The sequence below is a fragment of the Urocitellus parryii genome, unplaced genomic scaffold (assembly GCF_045843805.1).
Source record: "Urocitellus parryii isolate mUroPar1 unplaced genomic scaffold, mUroPar1.hap1 Scaffold_37, whole genome shotgun sequence".
NCBI classification, from domain to species: Eukaryota; Metazoa; Chordata; class Mammalia; order Rodentia; family Sciuridae; genus Urocitellus; species Urocitellus parryii.
Window position 1 is genome coordinate 10,719,121 of NW_027553327.1, and position 21,097 is coordinate 10,740,217.

Genomic DNA, 21,097 nt, shown 5'->3' on the forward strand with positions numbered 1-21,097 from the left:
CTTTCTCTTGAGTTAATAGTGGCTAGTGCAGCCCTTCTTCACCAAAGATGATATTTTAAGCTGCATTTAGTTGTTTGGGACATATTCCTAAACTATTGCTGCCATCTGCAGGCAATATGTGGTAACAACCTCGTGGAAAGCTGGAAGGAAACATTAAATGAAAATATGGCACAGCTATAGCTACAACATGATGGCACGTATGACAGTGTATGAAAAAGGCTAATGTCCAGGACTGCTTCAGCTCCTAGATAATCTACTCTGAGGCCTCCAAGGAGATTAACTAATTTTAGATGTTTCAAACATTATTTGCTCTCTAAATATGAAAAATAAAATCTTAAACACGGGGCTGGGGATGTGGCTTAAGCAGTAGCGCGCTTGCCTGGCATGCGTGCGGCCGGGGTTCGATCCTCAGCACCACATACAAACAACAATGTTGTGTCCGCCGATAACTAAAAAATAAATATTAAAAAAAAATTCTCTCTCTTCCTCTAAAAAAAAAAAAAAAAAAGAAATCTTAAACACATAAATGGAATTTCTCTCCCAACACTGACCATGCCTTTGACCAGATCCTTTGAGCTTCCCCAAAGACTAATCATGAGACAATGGGACTGAATGACAGGGTGTGGTATATGACCTGGTTAGAGACTGGACCAAAGGAATCTGATTGTATCTTATTATTGGCTTTAAGAGAGAGGTAAGACACACACTGGAGAAATGATCTCCTGATACTCAAGGGTCATACCTAACACTTCTTTTATGGACCCATATAGTACAAAGCACTTACTAAGTGCTTTCTACATAAGGGTGACCTTTCCTTCCATAAAGACATTAATCTCTTTATCATCAAGGACACAATTCCTGTTTGTATTCCTATATCTATTCCATCAGGATTACCATCAAAAAAATAAGATCATGAAACTCAGATTATGAATTCAAAATTAATTTAGGGCTTTTTGATTCAGAATGTAAGAAAAATTCCATTTCCCCAAACCGATTTCAAATTATTTAATACTATGTGAAAGCAACTGGCAAAACTATAAGTGTCAAGGGGCGCCACCCGCACAGCTGGAGTGCCCGGCTTCGCGCCCCACCTCACCCACCGCCAGGCTACCGCGCGAAGTGCCCTGCACCGAGCTCCACCCACCCCCTACCAGTGGAGGGGAAGCCCCGCCCGGGAAAACCTCCTTTGAGACCTGGCTTGCGAAAAGCTGGTGTGCACCAGGTGGCGCGTCTGGGCGGCCCTTCTCCTGCAGCCCACTTACCTGTCAGGCTGCACTGCCATAAGTCCTGCTCCAGCACCTCATCGCCTCTGGTGGGCCCTTTGCCTGGAAGGCTACTAAGAAGCCTGGCACTCAGCCCTCCATCTGGCTGCAAGAGGCTCCGCCCCACGCTGTGCGTGCTCAGCCTTTCCTGTGAGCCGCAGAGGACCCTGGACTCAGGGCTGTAGGAGCGCCGCGCTAACTGAATTCTTTATTTTAGTGATAGTATGAAAATACTAATTGAAATCTATACTTCAATTAAATAATAATATGAGCCTTATAATTCTGTATTTGTACGTTTAGGCAAATGCATACTATTCTTATCATGTTTGGACTTCTGCATACCTTTCTGTTCTTCGTTTTTGGGTGGATTACTTTCTCTTAAGTCCTCTTCCATTCTTTCTTGTGCTAATTTTTTTGCTTCTTGTTTTTGGATCTTTCTTTTCAATTTTCTGTCTTCTTTCAGTCTTAGCTTCTCTAGGCTGATAAACATTTACAATTAGTGATAATTTACCTTTGTTAATTGCTCAATGAACTACTTTCTGTTGCCTACTATAGAAAACATTCTCCAAGCAATAGGCTGTGACTTTTAATTAAGAAAGCTATGTATAATTTGTATAGATGTTATTTCCATGTACATAATGTATATAAATTACTGTGTAGGGTAAATAAGAATAGTACACGTACTCTGCAAGCAAGATCCCATAATAAAATATTATTTTCACCCCAATAACAACATGGGAATTTGGTTGATTTGGTTACACTGATTCCTTTTCAACAAATAATTCTATACATCTTTTCTTTTGGTTTTTCTTGGTCACAAATTATAAGAAAAAAAATCACTTTTTAGGATGAAAAACAAGAAGCAGGACCGAAAAGAAAAGAAAAAAGGATTGGAATTATTTGATCTGAACAGAAAGATACAGAGGTGAATAATTTTGACAATACACTAAGTATTTCAAGGTAAGAAATCGTCATTGGTTCAAAATGTTTAAAGTGGAGAAAAATAAAAAAGCAAAAATGCTTTTGAAATTGAAAGCCAAAAGCTAACTATATAATTTTTGTTAAATGCCAAATCTGTTGATAATTTCATAACATGAAATGTTATAATTTTACTTACAAGTTCAACCACTAAATAGTGACTTTTTCAAATTTTCAGTATTTAATCATTCTAAAGCTAGTTCTGTTTTAAATATCCATAAAAATAATTTTTAAAATACTTATTTATATATGTTTACACAGCCAATTTTAAAAAATAGCACAATTTAGAAATCTGCATTTAACAGAGTTATATACTAAGAGACAATATAAAAACTACTGATTGATTGTTAAAAATCTTACCTAGAACATTTCTGTTTCAGAATAGGTCTTGGAGGAACTGCCCAGAAAGCAGGAAAAAAAAAAAAGGAAAGAATTAAGAGAAATCGAACAATTAAGATAAAATAAGCCTTACGGCAAGCCTGAAAATCCTATGATTCATCTCTTTCTCAATGTAACTTGATCTAAAATCCTAACACTCCCATTCATCTATCTCTGTCACATGTATTTGTTAATGCTCTAGAGAATTAGAAGCCCCCAAGAGACTAACACCATGCTTTCAGTACTGGATTTTGTTGTCAATAACTTGTATATCTCCATCCCAATATGGTATAATGAGAGGAAAATCTAATAATCTCTGTGCTTTATTTTTCTGTAACAGCTTTGTTGATATAAATATAATAAAACTTACATAAGAGTACAGTTCAGTGGCTTTTAATATATCCAAAATGTTGTACAACCATCACCAATCTAAATTTAGATATTTTCATCGTCCAACAAGGAACTCAATACCATTAGCAGTTCCTCATCTTTTTCCCCTAATGCCCAGACCTAGACAATCTATTTTCTGTCTCTGTATACAGATTTGCCTATTCTGGATATTTCATATATACAGAATCATACAGCATGTGACCTTTGTGTCTGGCTTCTTTTATTTCGTACAGTGTTCGCAAGATTCATGCATGTTGTATCATATATCAGTACTTATTGTTTATGTATTCATCAGTGGATACTTGGGTTGTTCCCCCTTTGGGGCTATTATGAATTGTGCTGCTATAAACATTCATGTACAAGTTTTGGGGAGAACATGTTTTCCTTTTTTTGTACAAATCTAGTAGTGGAAATGCTGTGTCACATGGTAACCCTATGTTTAACTATTTGAGGAATTGCCAGTCTTGTTGTCCCAAAGCAGCTGCACCATTTTACATTACAACCAGCAAAGTATGAATGTTATAATATTTCCATCCCCTTGCCAACACTTAATATCTATGCATATCCTCAGAGTGTGAACCAGTATCTCACTGTGTTTTTATTTGCATTTCCTTAATGGTTAACAATATTGTACTAATGGGTTATCACTATTTTCTTTGCAGATATGTCTATTATATACTTGTAAATTCGATTATTTCTCTTTTTACTATTAAGTTGTAAAAGTTGGCCCCTGTACTTTTAAAAGCTTCATACAAAAGCAAGTTCTGGTATATGAGACAAAATTTATTAGTTTTTCTAGAATTGGTAAAGCATCCATATGGCTCCAGAAATGACACTAAATTCATAATTCAATTCATAAACTCAGGTACCATCTCAATAATGATATTAATATAATAAAACAGTAATACTGTACCTTCCTCTAAGTACAACCAGTACAGCATCCTGCTTAATAACACATGCACTAATGTCAGAATGCCTGAACTCAAGTTCCAGCTCTACCACTTCCTTGATGCTTAACCATGAGCTCATCACTTCACCTATCTAAACTGTAAAATGGAAATGATCATACTACACAATTCTCAAGGCTGCTGTAAGGAAAATGTAATGATGAATGGAAGGTGTGTCACTAGTACCTAGGAAACGTGCATTAAAAGTCATTGTTTCTCTTTCAAGGGAGAATGCATGTCAGGGACTGTGAGGAGAGTACTACTGTCTGTCTTTCAACACCTGCATCACTTAATATAGCTAGCAGGGAACATTCTCAAAAACAAACTGTTACCTTTATTTTCTCTGGCTAAGACTCTTCAATAATCATATTACTGGTGGGCCAAGTTAACACTCCTGGAAGACGATAAATCAAGGTTTTTGCTTTCTCAAAGTGATTGAGAGCTTCTAGGAATCTAAAATCAGAATTAGGAAAAAAAAAGAAAAAGATGTGATGTGATATTTTCATTTACTACAAGAGTTCACAAGACCTAGAGCTTCTTGGTAGGAGTACCTTCAATAAAACATCAGATGGAAGTATTCAATGAACACTAAATTTCCTTTAAATAAAACTAAGGTTTATTGCTGCTTGCTATTACAGTAATATAAACTAAATATAACTGTGTCCTGGCCTTTGGCTTTATCATGGGAAGGTGTGTTCTATTCCTTTTAAAATGCAACTTTGTTCCATTCAAAAAATAAGAGGTTGTGAGGGGAATGGGATAATAAACATGGAGGTAAATGAATTACAGTAGATGGGGTAGAGAGAGAAGATGGGAGGGGAGGAGGGATAGTAGAGGATAGGAAAGGTAGCAGAATACAACAGTCACTAATATGGCAGTATGTAAAAAAATGTGGATGTGTAACCAATGTGATTCTGCAATCTGTATTTGGGGTAAAAATAGGAGTTCATAACCCACTTGATTCTAATGTATGAAATATGATATGTGAAGAGCTTTGTAATGTTGTGAATAACCAATAAAAAAAAGAAAACATTTGCACACATATGAAGTATGTGTAGAGGCTGAAAAGGAAAGACAGAGAGAGATACCAGAGTCATCAATTCCTAGGAATCAACAATAAAAAAAAAGATACTGAAGTATTAGATTATGAAGTTAATGAGGGCTTTATTCTCTTTAGACTAAAAAAAGAGATCCCCTGCTTTCTCCAATCTTGAAACTATTTTCTAATTTAAAAACTTATTTTTGCCTATACATATGTAAAGATTCATATGTAGGGCTGGGGTTGTAGCTCAGTGGTAGTAGAGTGCTTGCCTTGCACACGTGAGGCACTAGGTTCGATCCTCAGCACCATATAAAAGTAAACAAATAAAAATAAAGTTTAAAAAAAAGCCAATAACTCACTGACAAAAAATTGAAAAAAAAAAAGATTTATATGTAGAAAAGCTAGACTACCATCCACCATAAGACAATTATCAACAGCAGGATACAAATGGTACATTACAATGCCAAAAAGCAGCTATTAGACTTTTACCCACATCATATTACTTAGGAATTAAAATGTAAATGCCTTTCAACATGGCAAAGACTTTTCAGTTTACCACATTTCCATGATTTTACACATTTATGTTTCTTTCCTGGACCTTGTGAATACCAGCATATCACCGTTGCATTAAACAAGTATGTCCTAACAATTTACACTACACTTTGAAATTAATTTCATTTGCTATTACTATAAAGGTGATTGCTAAATCCTATTTCCCTTGTAACTTCTTGATCCTTACAGACCAATTCAAAATTAACTTCATGAAGTAAAAGAATTTTCTTTAATCTTTAAAAATCTACAAAGAGGTTCCAGGCACACTCTAAGATTGGGTTCCCAAGAATCTCATAAAAAACTTTCCCTAAAAAGTTAGATGAAAATATGAGGAAAATTAAAAATTATAAGAGATATTTCAATCAGTGAACAATTATTTCTTTATACTGTAACCTATGTATATTGAATGCAAGTGATTGGAAACATAGATTTCTTTTTTTAAAGCCCAAGACACAATCCTGTTCTGTAAGGGTCATACAGGCAATCTGGGGAGACAAGACTAAGAGCAATAAAACATTTAGAGAAAAGTTGTATTTTGAACTTGGAATAAGGATTTCTACTATAATAGAAATTCAGAAAGGTTTTTATGCTTAACTTATGATGTATTTAACATCATGTTAACATGTACCTTTTATTTAAAACACTTTCATACAATTGTTTTGGAAATAGGTGCTTAACATCAAAATGTATAAACCATATTTTAAAGTACTAATTTATATCAATTCAGTCACCATTTATACATGAAATGTACAAATGGATATTAAATTCTTCATGTTAAATACTCTATTACTGACTTTCTTATGAATTACAAAATTAAGAAGCATCAAGAATTGCACTGATTGATCTTGCTTTAATACTTAATATCGATACTAAGATGTCAGCTCCTCAAAGTAAATCACAATCATAATAGTGTGCCACACATAAGGTAACAAAATAATTCCAGAAAAAGGATCATCATCACATTAAGACTTCAAATTTATCAGCCTGGAAATTAATGTCATTTCTACTAACCTGGTTTTTTTTAAATATACTTTTTCCAATTTCACAATAGGCCAAGCAATCAAGTCCCTCATTGGGGTAGTGTTCAATAATCCTTTTAAACTGGTTTTTCAGCTTCAGATAATTCCTTTAATAAAGGTGAGAACAATAATCACTTATGCAAGAAGAAAAATGTTAAAACAGACTTCACCCCAAAGTTGATTTCTTTCATGTAATATTAAAAAAACTGTATATTAAAAAATTCTTATGGAAAAATTATATTCTCTGCATTTCATTTTCTTAGAAGTTATACAAATTTCCTGTAGCTAATCAGATGAACATATGGAAACCCAGGAATTCAACAAATCCAACCTTGCCAAAAATATAAGACAGCCAACTATATAAACGTTTCTTTGTACACACAAAGTGATGGCCCATGCTGGCTAATACTATAAGATGTAAATTCATGATAAAAAACACACAAATACAAATACACACATGCACACACATTGTAATCTACATCCTATTAAGTACTGCTCTCTTAGACAAAAGCTATCTTAAAAATAGCCCCCCCCAAAAAAAAAAATAGCCCTTTAGAGGCATCCCAAGAATGTCTGAAACAAGGGCTGGACTGTGGTCAACACATGACTTCCTTAAGGGTCTATGCTGATGAAAATCTTTTAAATGCATAAATTCTACCATATTCATAGTTTTTTAAAAAAATTTGTCTATTTTATAGTAAATCATGAGTATAAGAAACTATTTCTTCAATTCCAATAAGGGAAAGCATGAAATTTATTATTCTGTCAAGATAGAATTAAAATCATGAAGTCCTGTTTCCATTGATATATTATAAAACAGAATTAGACAGGAATTAATAGAAGGCATTCCATCTGTCACATCAAGAACAAGGAAAATGAACCTCAGGCACTGTAGATTCTCAGAAGTGAGTAAAACATAAACGTCAAGTTTGATCTTAACTAGGTAGCAATTTAGAGTTGAACTTTCATTTTAACAGGGAAGTTTAGCATCCAAGTTGGCAGAAAGGATATGTTATAATACTTGAAATCATTCTAGAGAACCTCAAACAATGTTATAACACTGAAAAGCACAGGTAAGTAAGCATCCCAGGAAAGTTAAAGAAGAGCATGAGTAATGGGGACCACTAGAGCTCACACCTACATGCAGACCGTATGCTATTACCTGAATCCTCCACTTAAGAATTAACCAAACACCAAACTACTCATCACCCACAACTAAGAGCTATTAAGCATGATCATGTTTACTTCAGTTTTCTAATAAAACAGCATAACACAAAGTTGAGATCTCCTTTCTAACTTCCTCAGGCCCATTCCCTCTTTTATCAATAAATGTTGTCATTATCTTAAATATGATAAACGGGTAGTCCATGATTTTTTTTCAGTTTTACAAAATGCAGAGATATCCATAAACAATATTTAGTATTGTTCTATACGAAATTATACACTAGTGTTATCACAATGTTTGTGTTCTCCAACCTGCTCTTTTCCTTCAACTTTATGTTTTTGCAATTTGCCTACCATGATCTATTAGATTCTTTATTTTTTTTGTAAGTAAGATGTAGAAGCCCAGTACTGCAAGCATTACTTTTTTCTAATAGGAATACAAAGTTTTCTTTAAAAAAAAAGAAAAAAAAGCACAAATTATTTAAATTTAGCTATTTCAGCCTTTCAAGAAAGTACACAGAAGGAAATGAGCCAAAATGGAAAAACAGTTTTTATATATCTTACAAAACCAATATCCTATTTTAATTGTTTGTTCTCTGTGTTACAATCTTACCTCAGACTGTCCTATTCCAAGCAGAGAAATGGCAAGTCCATATACTACTAATACATATTTAATCATGGCCAGGTTCAATTGCTGTCAATAAAAAGGCTTTAGTTAAAAATCTAAACATAAATCTGCCAGTTTACATCACATTAACCTTCTAGCCACAACGGTGTAATAACATCACTAAACAAGTGTAATAACATCATTCATCAGTATGATTGAATTAATGATCAAATAGAATTAGAAAATATATTTTGCAAATACAAAACTGTTATATTCATATCAAGTATTTAAAACACAAAATCAGTGCTGGGGTTGTGGCTCAGCGGTAGAGTGCTCGCCTAGCATGAGCGAGGCCCTGGCTTCCATCCTCAGCACCACATAAAATAAATAAATAAAATAAAGGTATTGTGTCCAACTACAACTAAAAAAAAATTAAAAAAAATAAAACACAGAATCGATGTGTCAGTTGTTTAAGGCATAGTTCATAATAAATTAGAATAATTTTTAATTAAAATCATGTGTTTTTGCATGTGTTAGTAACAGATTAAGTAAGATATCTGCTTTCACAATCTTGCTTAAGCTACTCATTTATCTAGTTAATTCCTTCTTGCTGGATAAAAAATGCAACCTAAAAGCGAGTCCAAATTCTTGCTTTATTAAAAGACTCCTTTTCATAAAAGGAAAGGCCAGAAGGTTCTGATAACCCCAACAATGGTCAAAAAGAGAACATAAGCATGGATCATACATTGAATGTAATCACAAACTCTGAATTGGGATCATCACCTGTGCCCCACAACCTGGAGGAGATTCACCTGCTCCCAGCCCAGGTATAAGGTATATAAATTCGAGTTAAAGCCTTGATTTTTTCTAAATTCATCTGAGGTGCACTGGTATTGATAAACAAGCTATGATTTGGCAATTTTACCTTTATTTTTTGAGGTTCTAAACCATTTAGCAACTCTGTAAAGGCCTGCGCAGCACTTCGGCAACGCTGCTCCAATAAGGCTATGTAACCATCTTGAATTAAGCTTCTTAGCATTTTCATTATATTAGCAAAATCCTGCAAAAAGAAAAAAAAGAAAAAGAAATTTTATTTCACTAGTGCAAATCTACAGCTTTTTAGTTTAAAACTTATGATGTTAAATTCGCATTAACACTTTATAAATGATAATAAGTATTTAAATAAATACTCAAACTATGCTTTATTCATCATATTCCTTTCTCAGCACAGCACTGCCTCATTATCTTCATTCCTCTGCCACTGCCAATGAGAGAAAAGTTTGATTCATTTTATTCTATACAGTGCAAAGCTTTGCTTACTTTTTCAGTCTATACCAATAATATTTTGGAGTTTTAACAATGTAAGAAGAATACTAAACATCACTAAATAAGTAAATTGTCTGGGACTACAACAATTAGACACATAATAATACAGGACCTATGTACTCAAACAATCAGATTTTAACAACTGTCATCCTGTGCTGAAACAAACATTAATTTTAAGCAAGAAATACATATTTCAATCGTTAACTACTTCTACTTCACATGTACTTAAATATAACCAGAAAAAAATTATTGACAGAGTACAATATTAAATAAAAGGAAAAACATAAAAAATAAAAACAAAATTGACATAATATACTCAAATAAAGTGATAAACTTTTTGCAAGTTGAAAACATATGTACACAAACATTATAATGTGAATTCAGATTTTAGTTACATGGCAATAGCCTTAAGTTACAAAAGTTCCACAAAGATGACAGAGGTAAGACATTAAGATAAAGTCTCGTCATCCTTGCCATACATGTGTACACCATTCAGAGAACAGAAAATACTAATCTAAACAATATACTCCTCACTGTTCCTAACAATAAAGACTCAAAAGGTAAACTGTAGAGTTTAGTCACAGATTAACAAAAGATTCCTGATGGTTTCTAGCCAATGAACCAAAATATAGGACAACTTTCCCCCAAAATATGATGGAAAAGAACAATTCTCATATTAACCTGGTTATCCACTATAGTATTTAAAACACACATGAGAGCCACATTTGTTTTAAGATGTGAATTTGAGATTACAGACCATGAAGTGCTGTCCTGTCAATCACTAGTTATTCACCTTTTTAAAAAATATTTTTAAAAAATATTTTTAGTTGTCAATGGATCTTTATTTTATTTATTTATATGTGGTGCTGAGAATTGAACCTAGTGCCTCACACATGCTAGGCAAGCACTCTTCCATTGAGCTTCCACCCCAGCCCAAATATGCTGTTTTAATCTCCTTTCTTATTCTAGGAACGGATCCACATAGCCTTGGAAATTATTTCCCTTAACATAACTTAACATAGGATATCTGTACTGTAAGTTTCATCAGACCAGGTTGGACACTGTCAATGCAGACTCCCTCTGTCTGCAACATCTGGGAGGGGCCCAATAAAAACGCATTGAATAAACAATGGGTTCACAAACAACTATCATAAATAATCTTTTTACCTTCACAGGCTTTTTAAAAAGTCCTTCAGGGTTTTTAGAGTCAGTAAAAATATAAAAACATATAATTAAAAAATCTCCCAACTGTTAACAAATTCTAAAACTGCTTTTATTCAAATAATTAGAAATCTGTTTCAGTCCTTTGTAAGATGTTATAGACCTAATAATTAATTGAATTTTAAATGACCCATAAATTTTGAAGCAATTATCCTATTCCATGATATAAATTTTCATCACTAAATAACATAAAAAGAATTTACCAAGTTTATTGTTAAAGTAGGCATAATGAAACTGCATATGTTTAAATCTTTTTAAATTATCCAAATCTTTGAAAAATATTTAAAGTTAGTATTACTATTCAATCTTTGGCAAGAAATTCTACAGTTCTAACCACTGGTTAAATCTCTGGGTAACAATTTTTGAATTAGTATTTAAATTAATGATAGTCCGGTTTCTTAGCAAGCATATATTAATTCATGACCAGAGCTTTGCTATTTCTACTGGAAAAGCTATTTCTATTACCTGTTGTGCAGCTCTGGAAGATTTAGGAAACTGTTTCTCCAAGATGTTTTTCAAATCAACTGGTAAAGTCAACTGTGAACTAGAACTTAAAGAGAAAAAGCATGTTTTAAATCATCTTAAAATAAAACAGTCTTGTTTATATAAAGAAAAATACAGAGTAAATGGACAGTCACATGTGAGTTCCTAAATAGAAATATTACTAAGACACTGATTTCCCCAAATTACTCTCTAAATCCAATGTAATTTCAATAAAATGTCCCTATAAAATTAGAGGAAAAAAAATACCTGAATTTCTCTGATTCATTGTTTCGGGATTTTTGTTTTCATTTATGTTTTGGAGGCTGACCTGTGAATACAAAAGCATTTGTTCCTGAGATCCATACATAAAAATCCACAAGCCTGAGAGCAAAACAATAAAAACATATGTAAATTGGAATAAGAAAGCCAAAGAAGCAATACTATATGAGAGCATAATTACAAACAGGTAAGCCAGAAAGGAAGGCAGGCACTGATGATGGTATTCTATGTATGATGTAAAATTATTACAAAGATAAATTATAATGATGATAATAGTTATTTAGATTTGCAGCAGATACAGAGAGATATAGGCAAGGGCTCCTATTCTCAGGCATTTTACAATCAGATGGAAAGAAAGGACACATCGTTTTAGTAATGAAGAAAAGACAAGACTATGCCAATATTGACACATTAATTCCACAGCCAGTAACTTCTCTCCTAACTACAGAAGGAAGAAATCACCCACCTAAGGCAGAGTGGTTGGGGAAAGGGTTGGTGAGGATGCAGCCTTTCTTTGGTCTTAAGATGAATGATTTGGACAGACTGGTTGGAACCCAAGAGTAGAGTTCATTTATAAATACTAAGTAAACCTGTACAATCTTAAGAGCTCTAGCAAGATAGAAGGCTAGAAAATGACTGCAAAGGCAGGCTGGTGTGAGTGTTCGCAAACCCTTTGCTTCAGATACCCATGAGTCATCAGGCTAGCCTTTATCACACTGGCAGGAATCAAGCCTCTGTGTAGCAGGGGAGTGACACATTCAAAGCTACATGGAAGAGTGAGCATGGCGGAAGGACAGAGAATATGTGCTAGGTTTGTGGGGACAGCACAGAGCCGATCAAGGTCAATGAAATAAGAAGGGTGGAGCCCAAGCTGGCTTCAGTAGCCTCAGAAAGGAAAGGTACAGGAGTCTTAGTGTGATTTCTGCTTTGTGAGGTTGGGCAAAACTATTTAACCCTAATCCTGGGATTTCAAGTTATTTTACTGAACGTGGATACTGATGAGTAGATAGTATTTAAATAAGTTATTTAAATGTGTTGTCTGCTAATAATGGCCTAAGAAATATTAATGAATTAAAAACTACCTTCTAAAAAAAAAGAAAAGCTTAATCCTCAAAGATGTTTCACATGGTGTTGGAATCACAATAGGTAAGACAAACACCTAAGTTCCCACTCACTGTAAGCACACTAATTGCTAACCAACTGCAAATGTTCAGGGGTTCAACATGTGGAATTAGACCCCAGAGAAGACAGAATGTAGGTAGTAAAAGATAAAAATGGATAGAAACAAAGCCATTCAAAAGAAAACAAACGAGAGAAAGTAAAGAGAGCAACAGGGTATCACTAACTGGAGACCAACAATCCACTTCAATAACCCTGAAAGGTACTCTATATGAAAGCTTGAGATAAACAACTATTGGGTATAACAACCTTTAGAATCATTAAAAAAAGTCTATTTCCTTAAACTCTTGTTTTAAAAAACAGAGAAGCATGTAATCCACGTGAGAAAGATTTTCCTCAAAATTAAAACTAAGCAGGAATTAGCCTAAAGCATTCTTATGGGCTGAATGTGTTGCCCCAAGATTTGTTATGTTGGAAATCTAATCCCCAATGGTTTTAGGAGGTAGAACTTTGAGGAGGTGATTAGGTCATAAAGTAAAGACCTCGTACAGGAATTAGTGCCCTTATAAGAAGAGGCCCCAGGAGATGCCCCCATCCTTCTATCATGTGAGGACACAGCAAAAAGTTAGCCATCTACTGTTGGGCACAGTAGTACACCCTGTAATCCTAGCAACTCTGGAGACTAAAGCAGGAGGATCCCAAGTTCAATGTCAGCCTCAGCAACTTAGCAAGACCCTTTCTCAAAATAAAAAAAAACAAAGGCTGGGGATCACGCTCAATAGTAAGTCCCTGGGTTCAATTCCCATTATCCAAAAAAAGGTCATCCATTAACCAGGAAAAGAGGCCTCACCAGATACCAAAACTGCTGGCACCACAATATTGGATTTCCCAGCCTACAGAAATGTGAGAATTGAATGTTTGTTGTTTAAAGCTACCCAGTTTATAGTATTTTTGCTACAGTAGTTCCAAAGGACTAAAGTATCCATTTTTTTTTTTTTTGGTGCCAGGGACTGAACTCAGGGGTACTTAACCAGTGAGCCACATCCCCAACCCTTTTAAAGTTTTTTAAATTTAGAGACAGCATCTCACCAAGTTGATTGCCTTGCTAAATTGCTTAGGCTGTCTTTGAACTTGCAATCCTCCTTCCTCGGCCTTCCAAGATGCTGAGATTACAGATGAGATTACACCACACCTGACAACAGACATCCATTCTCAACAGGAGTTGAGTATTACCCCAAATACAGTGAAAAAATTAAGCTGTTGGGAGACGAAAAAGCCTAGTTCTTTTTATATATAAAGCACAGATGAACATATTGTATGTAAACAGACAAGCAGTACGTATGGTATTAAAAATTTCAGAGGGAGATTGATTAGGGGGAAAAATGTAAAAAAGAAAAAAAAAAGAAAGGCTCCTGAGATTAAGGAAAGGGAGATAATAATGAAAACTTTCAATAACAAGAAACAAAGGTGGCCTAAAAGTGATTAAGGACAGATCAAGAAATGCTATGTGCTTAAGTGTTCCTTTCCATTCTTCTTATTGAAGTTCCAAAATTAAATGAAAAGACCGAGCATTGATTTCAAATACTCAATGTTTTCTTAACAATAAAAACTGCTATGTTTATGCTGAGTGTTCCCCAAAAGTCCACGTGCAAAGGCTTAGTCGCTAGAGTGGCAATATTAAGAAGTGCTGTAGAATCTTGAAGGAAGTTGGTTAAATCGCTGGAGAAATGCCTTTGAAGAGGAATGTGGGAGCCTGGTCTTGTCTTCTCTCTCTGCTTCCTGGCTCAGGATATGAGCAGTTTGCTCCACCACATTTTCCCTGCCATTGCAATCCACTGCCTTACCAGCACTGAGCCAATACAGGCACCATATCGTCACATCTCCAGAACTATGAGCCAAAATATAATTCTCTTTACGTCACAGCTAGCGTTTGCCAAATATTTCATTATAGTGATGGAAAGCTGACTTATACAGAAGCATTATAAATTAAAATGAGAACAAGAGCAAATATAAATGAGGCTTGTACAAATTTTAGGGCATAAAGTTTAGGTAATACTACGACAACTCAGCAACAATTTATATAAGAAAAAATACTCACTTGGTGGTGGTAAAAATTCAAGATGACAGTCACAATCATCTACCTTCAAAGCCTCATCTACCACCTGCCCATGAAAATAAAACTAGTGAGACTGTAAAAATAATATAGCCATTTCAGTTATACCAATCCTCAGCATTTATCCAAAAGAACTAAAGTCAACATACTATAGTGATCATGCATATCCATGTTTGTAGCAGCATAGTTCACAATAGTCAAAACTATGGAACCAGTCTAGGTGGTCATCAATGGATGAACTGATCAAGATAATGTGATACATACACACAATGGAGTTATACTCAACTATAAAAAAGAACAAAATTATGCCATTTGCAGGAAAATGTATGGAACCTGAGCACATCATGTTAAGTGAAAGAAGCCAGAATGAGAAAGTCATGGGTCATATGTTCTCTCACACTTGGGAGCTAGAGAAAAAATAAAGAAAAAAAGAGGACCGGTCTCATGAAAATAGAAGAGAGACCAACAGAGTAGTGGAGAAGGGACCAGGGTGAAGGGAGAGGAAGTACTGGGGAATGAAATGGACCAAATTGTTATATGCATGTATGAGACTGTAACAATGGATTCCACTATGATGTATACTTATAATGTACTGTTAAAAAAATAAGAATTCACTGGCCATGTAATAGAATTTGTAGTAGAATATGATAGAATTCACTCAAGCGCCTAAAATATGCATCTAGTTACTAAGTCTAAAAGTATAAGCAAGCATGCAAAATGATAACTAGTGACCAGAGATCAAGACAAATGACAAATTCTTGAATGACAATTCTATCTCTGATGCCTAGAATGATGTCTATTCAACAATGACTAAACTGAATATTACCACATTATTCCTGTGCTCTTCTCCCTAAATTAATACAGCCTCTTGGAGATTTTCAATATTACCAACAAAAGGACTTAACGGTATATTAAGAAAGTTTCTTTCAATGCCCATCACCCTCCCAATGACAAAACATCATAATCTTTTCTTTCCTCAAATCTTGAAGAGAAATATAATGTGACTTAGTGATAGCTGCTGAGTGTTGGAGATATATCACAGGTAGAGGAAAACTCAGACACATTTATCTGGGTCACCTGACCTCAGAGGCAGGCTAGAAGCCTTAGTGTGGTGCTCTGAAAAAAACCATCAGACCAAGATTGCTGCTGAGCACCTTGGCAGAGGTGGGGAAGGAGTGCCTCCTAGGCACCCCAGCTTAGCACAAGTTGGCTGGTGAGCTGCTACAGTGCCAGGTCACAAACAGATTACAAATCAGAAAAGGGAGAAAAAGACAAATCCAAAACACAGGGAGGGGTAGAAGTGACTTGGCCAACAGACCCCATTGTCACTCATTCCTGAGACTGGCTGGGTGACCTAAAAGAAGGGTATAAAAATGGACTAAGTGGCAAAATTATATCTAGAAAAAAATAATTTTAATATCTGTAAATATAGTCAGGCTTGACAGTACATTCCTATAATCCCAGCGACTCAGGAGGCCAAGACAGGAGGATTCCAAGTTCAAAGCCAGCCTCAGCAACTTAGAAAGGCCCAAAATAAAAACAAATAAATAAATAAAAAGGCTGGGGATGTGCTTAACTCAGTGGGTAAGCATCTCTAGGTTCAATCCCTGGTTAAAAAAAAAAAAAGATATGTAAGTGTGATTTCAGAAGAAATTCTGTGACTTTAAATATATTATTTTTATGTAGTTGTATGAGGTATAATTGGTTGTAGTAATATGAGGAATAATTGCACTGCGGATGTGGTTCAGTGGTTAAGCACCCTTGGGTTCATTCCCTGGTACCAAAAACAAAACAAAACAAAATCTAAAAAAAGAATAATTTCCTTGATCTCAACAAGTAAGAGTTTTTACCACCAAAAATAGTTGGTTTCCACTATCACCAACATGTTACTATTAATAGCTGAAATAATTTTAAGTTTTTAACTGACCTTACCTTTAGATTCTGATTACCACCGTTTGCCATCTTGTAGTTAGTTTTTTTGAGATCTCTTTCCGTCTCCACAAAGTTAAGTGAAGTACTAAAAGCAGGTGCTGATAAATTCCTCGGTATATAGGCCCTAAAATGGGATAAAAGGAATGACCCCTTTATTCCTACTAATTAATAAGCATTTTTAAAAGTTATCCTTCAAAGAAACAGGTTGCAGCAATTATAGATTTTCTTCCTTGAAAGCAAGGTACCACTGTTTTGAAAAGATCCTCTACCTCTCAGGTAAGTCTTTATACATAAGTAGTATTTAAAACCAGTTCAAGGCTAGTATTCTGGGTTCTAATATTAAAGTAAATAAATCTTCATGTTTCACATATTAACAGCTTCACTATCCTGTGTGCTTATCAAGGGAGAAAGGTTTAATCTATTTAAGTTGCCAAATAAGCAAATGTAGAATCCTGTCTATTTATTTTCTTATAAGCATTCCTAAATCGATTTGTACTCTTTGAAAAGTATGAAGAGGCTGGGGCAACGTTTCCAGGACAGAGAGGAAGGGCAAGAGGCAAAGGCTGTGTATCAGCCCTCTACTGCCAGGACCCCATGACCAACTGCTCCCCGTCAAGCACAATAACTTCAAATTAACATTCCACTCCTCTTTTCTCACTAAATTAGGCTACTAATCATCCAAGTTGTTCAATAAAATAAATCTGACAACTCACAGATCACCTGATATTTTGTGTGCAAACACACACACCAAAAAAAGAAAAGAACCCTCTTATTCTTCCTTCCCTAAATTTACTATAGTTGAGATTAAGTTTTTAAAATGACAAACACAAGTGATTCTTAAGTTCACAGGGCAAAGTCATTCCAAGTAGTAGCTACTGATCTGATATTAACTCACCTGCTTTCATAAAAAGCTTTAATTGGATTCTTATTTGGTGTTCGACCTATAAAAGTCAATCACACACACACACACACACACACACACACACACACAGAGTAATCAATGGATTGGCAACACAGACTTCAAAACATTTTCGAATTTCCTTTAAGCTGAGTTAAGAACATCAAACAACTTTAGAAAGTTGAAAAATAAAAACAATTTTACAATCCTAGATGTCAGTAATTTAAGAATGATGTCAACAAACTGTTGTACACCATGTGTGACATCCCACTGCATGTGATTACTGACAAGATGACAGCAATACATTGATTTGAATCAGAGAGGGTACCTGTCTTCAAGGAGCTCACAATTTTGTTAACAGCTGGATGACAACATCCGCTAGTTACAAAACTGCTCAGCTCAGCTCCATAGACACTGAATATCCAAAGAAGAAAAAAAAAGGAAAGACCTAGATACTCAAAGTGCAAAGAAATTTTTTCAAGCACTGAGAAAGAAAAATGACTAAGTACAGAAAACAAGGTTGAAGAATGGAAATTTACAAGTCCTAGCCTGCACAGCCAATTTCTGATTATAGATGTTCAACATGCTATAGAATTATTTGCAAACTTGGTGCAAACAAATTAAGCAACTCTATTGAAGGGCCTTTTCTTTTAGAAATAACTTAAATGATGAAAAGTTTTACACAATTTCCTTTCAAAAGCATTTATTTTATTCAAAATTTCTGAAAAGAATATTTTTCTATAGAAGAATAAATAATAATTTGGTTACTGGCTGTTTCAAATAAAAAATACAAATCATGTATAATAACCTAATGGAACATATTACTAACTCTACACTGAAAGATATAGAAAACATAAGTAACTTGAAGATAACATAACAAAATAAGCACAAATCATCTGAGAACTGATTTATGATCCTCTGTTAATCCAAGAAACCCACCTTTGAAACTTTAAAGGGAATTCAACTGTAACCAAAAGAATCTTAGGTGAAATACCTTGTCGGTCTTCTATGTGTTTTTGTAACTTTACATGCTGATGAATTAGATCCTTGATTCCCTCAGGGTCATTTTTACAGAGTTTTTGAGCTTTTATGTTTGCTTCCAGGGCCCAGTCATATTCCCCCAGCATAGAAAGAGCAGCACAATAACGATAATGACCCTGTTCCAAAAAGATAAATTTATTTTTTTTCCTCAAAAATATGCTTAAATTAAATAATAGGTAAGGAAAAATATTGTTTGAAAATGAATTAATTGAAATGTTAGATCAGGCCCCTATCATGAAAAATAAATAAAAATGTTAACACCTCAAGAAATAAAACTAACGAATTAGTAGAATGTTATGAATAGGCAAGTGATTTTTAAAAATTAACTAGAGATAAATATTTTTGCTTAAGAGATTTTGGTACCCCAGCGAAGTATTCAACTTCTGTTATATTTTACTAATAAAGTACTAAACAGTATTTTGTGAATAAAAGTAATTCATTATAAGAAACAAATTTTTAAAAAATACTTTAAGGCAATAATATTCACTAAGTCATGACGTGCCCTACACTTTGGAAATCAAGATTTTGGAGCTGGAAGGAGCAACCAGCTTGGGCAGCATTCCCAGCACCTATATACAAAAAAGAAAAAAAAAATTGAAAAGTATGTAAGACAACTTAACCAACAGAAAACAAGAGAGAAACCAGGAATGGATTTGACACAATCACCTGATTTATGACAAAGTGACACTGCAGTGCTTGGAGAAAATAATACTTTTTTAAAGAAATGGTGCTGGGTCAATTGGACATTCATATGAATTTTGAACCCTACCTCACATGAAATACAAAAATAAACTTCAGAAGGCTTGCAGATCTAATTATCAAAGTTAAAATTGTAGAAGAAACAGAGTACACCTTGGTGGCTTTGGAGTAAGCAAAGACTACAAACAAAAAGCACTTACAATAAAGGAAATAATTAATAGAATCTACTATAATAAAATTAATAACTTCTCAGTGAAAACATCAAGAATGAAAACGTACTGAGAAGACATCTGCAACACAAGTCTGACCAAGGACTCATCCAGAATACAAAACAATACAAAAAACTCCCACAAATGAATAAGACTTTCAACCTAGGAAAAATAAAAATCGAGCAAAATACCATGAGAATATCCAAATAGTCAATAAGCATATGGAAAAATACTCAACTTAAATATCCTTACTTGAATTATAGAAATGCAAATAAAAATTACAGTGCTATATACTCCCACCAAAATATCTAAAATGAAAGATGCAAAATGATAAGTGCTGGTGAGGACATGGAACTGAAATTCACATGTTGCCAGTAAGACCATAAAGTGATTAAACCACATAGAAAACTATGCATTAAGGCTAAATACAAGCATACCTTTTGTCCCAGCAATTCAAGTCCTCGATTATACACTTTAACAAAAATGGATACATACATTTACAACACTATTTGTAAAAGCCAAATACTAGAAACTACTAGAAACTACCAAAATGCCCATCGACAATAGAATGGATAAAACATGGTATATTCATGCAATAGATGAACACTTTACAACTACATGCAACAATATGGATCTCAAAAAGAATGCTGAAAGCCAAACACAGAAGAGCACATAGTATGCAATTAATTTATAATTGCACAAAGACAGGCAAAACTAACCTCTGGAAGTCAGAACAGTAGTAATACAGGGGAAGGACTTGGGTAGTGACTGGAAGGAGAAACAAGGGGGACTTCTTAGGTACTGGGTCTGTGATGTGGGTGTTTTCAATTGTTTGGTCTCTGAAAACATGTATTAAGATCTTAAAAAAAACACCTACAAAGAAAAACTCTTTTTTTTCCTGTTGGAGACCATTATCTGGTTTGATGTCTGAGCCACAATGGCCACTCTGCCATCCTGAAGGGACAGCCCGCTGACCAAGTGACACTCTAAGGCTGGAAGAAAACAGGTCTCTGATTACACTGTTCAATAATCTTAGAAAGACCTTCTTTTTGAACTTGTGAATGAGATTGTTTTCTTCACCATTTACACCATTTGCCTCAGTTTGTTTTGTGCAGCCCAAAATATCTTAATCTAATGGCACACCTCTTAAGCTGCAGTCTCTCCCCCAGCAAGTTTACAAGTTACCTACGCTAGCTGTCTCCATTTCTTCTCACTTTATTCAACTCACTCCAACCACCTTCTGTTCCAAGACTCCTACTAACAGATCTACTAGTAAATGATGTTCATTTTGCTAAACCCAAATTCCATTGAACTAACTGGCTTCTCAGCAGCCACAGACTCCCCTGGCGACTCTCTCACTTCTATGACACCACACTTAGTTTCCTACCTACATCCCCAGCCACTTCTTAATAGTCTCCTAGATAGGTTTGTCCTTCTC

At 34.6% G+C, this 21,097-nt stretch overlaps 1 protein-coding gene across 1 annotated transcript; it reads right to left on the bottom strand.

The window, feature by feature from the left end:
• Positions 1 to 11,407: 11,407 nt before the first annotated feature.
• LOC144252127 (E3 ubiquitin-protein ligase TTC3-like) lies at positions 11,408 to 20,431 on the bottom strand. The gene is made up of 6 exons (XM_077794665.1): positions 20,379 to 20,431; positions 18,705 to 18,867; positions 17,708 to 17,753; positions 16,813 to 16,936; positions 14,866 to 14,929; positions 11,408 to 11,436 (listed from the first exon to the last, which is right to left on the bottom strand). The coding sequence occupies exons 2-6, from the start codon at positions 18,835 to 18,837 to the stop codon at positions 11,420 to 11,422; spliced, it is 384 nt and encodes a 127-aa protein (XP_077650791.1). The 5' UTR covers positions 18,838 to 18,867; positions 20,379 to 20,431; the 3' UTR covers positions 11,408 to 11,419.
• Positions 20,432 to 21,097: the final 666 nt, after the last annotated feature.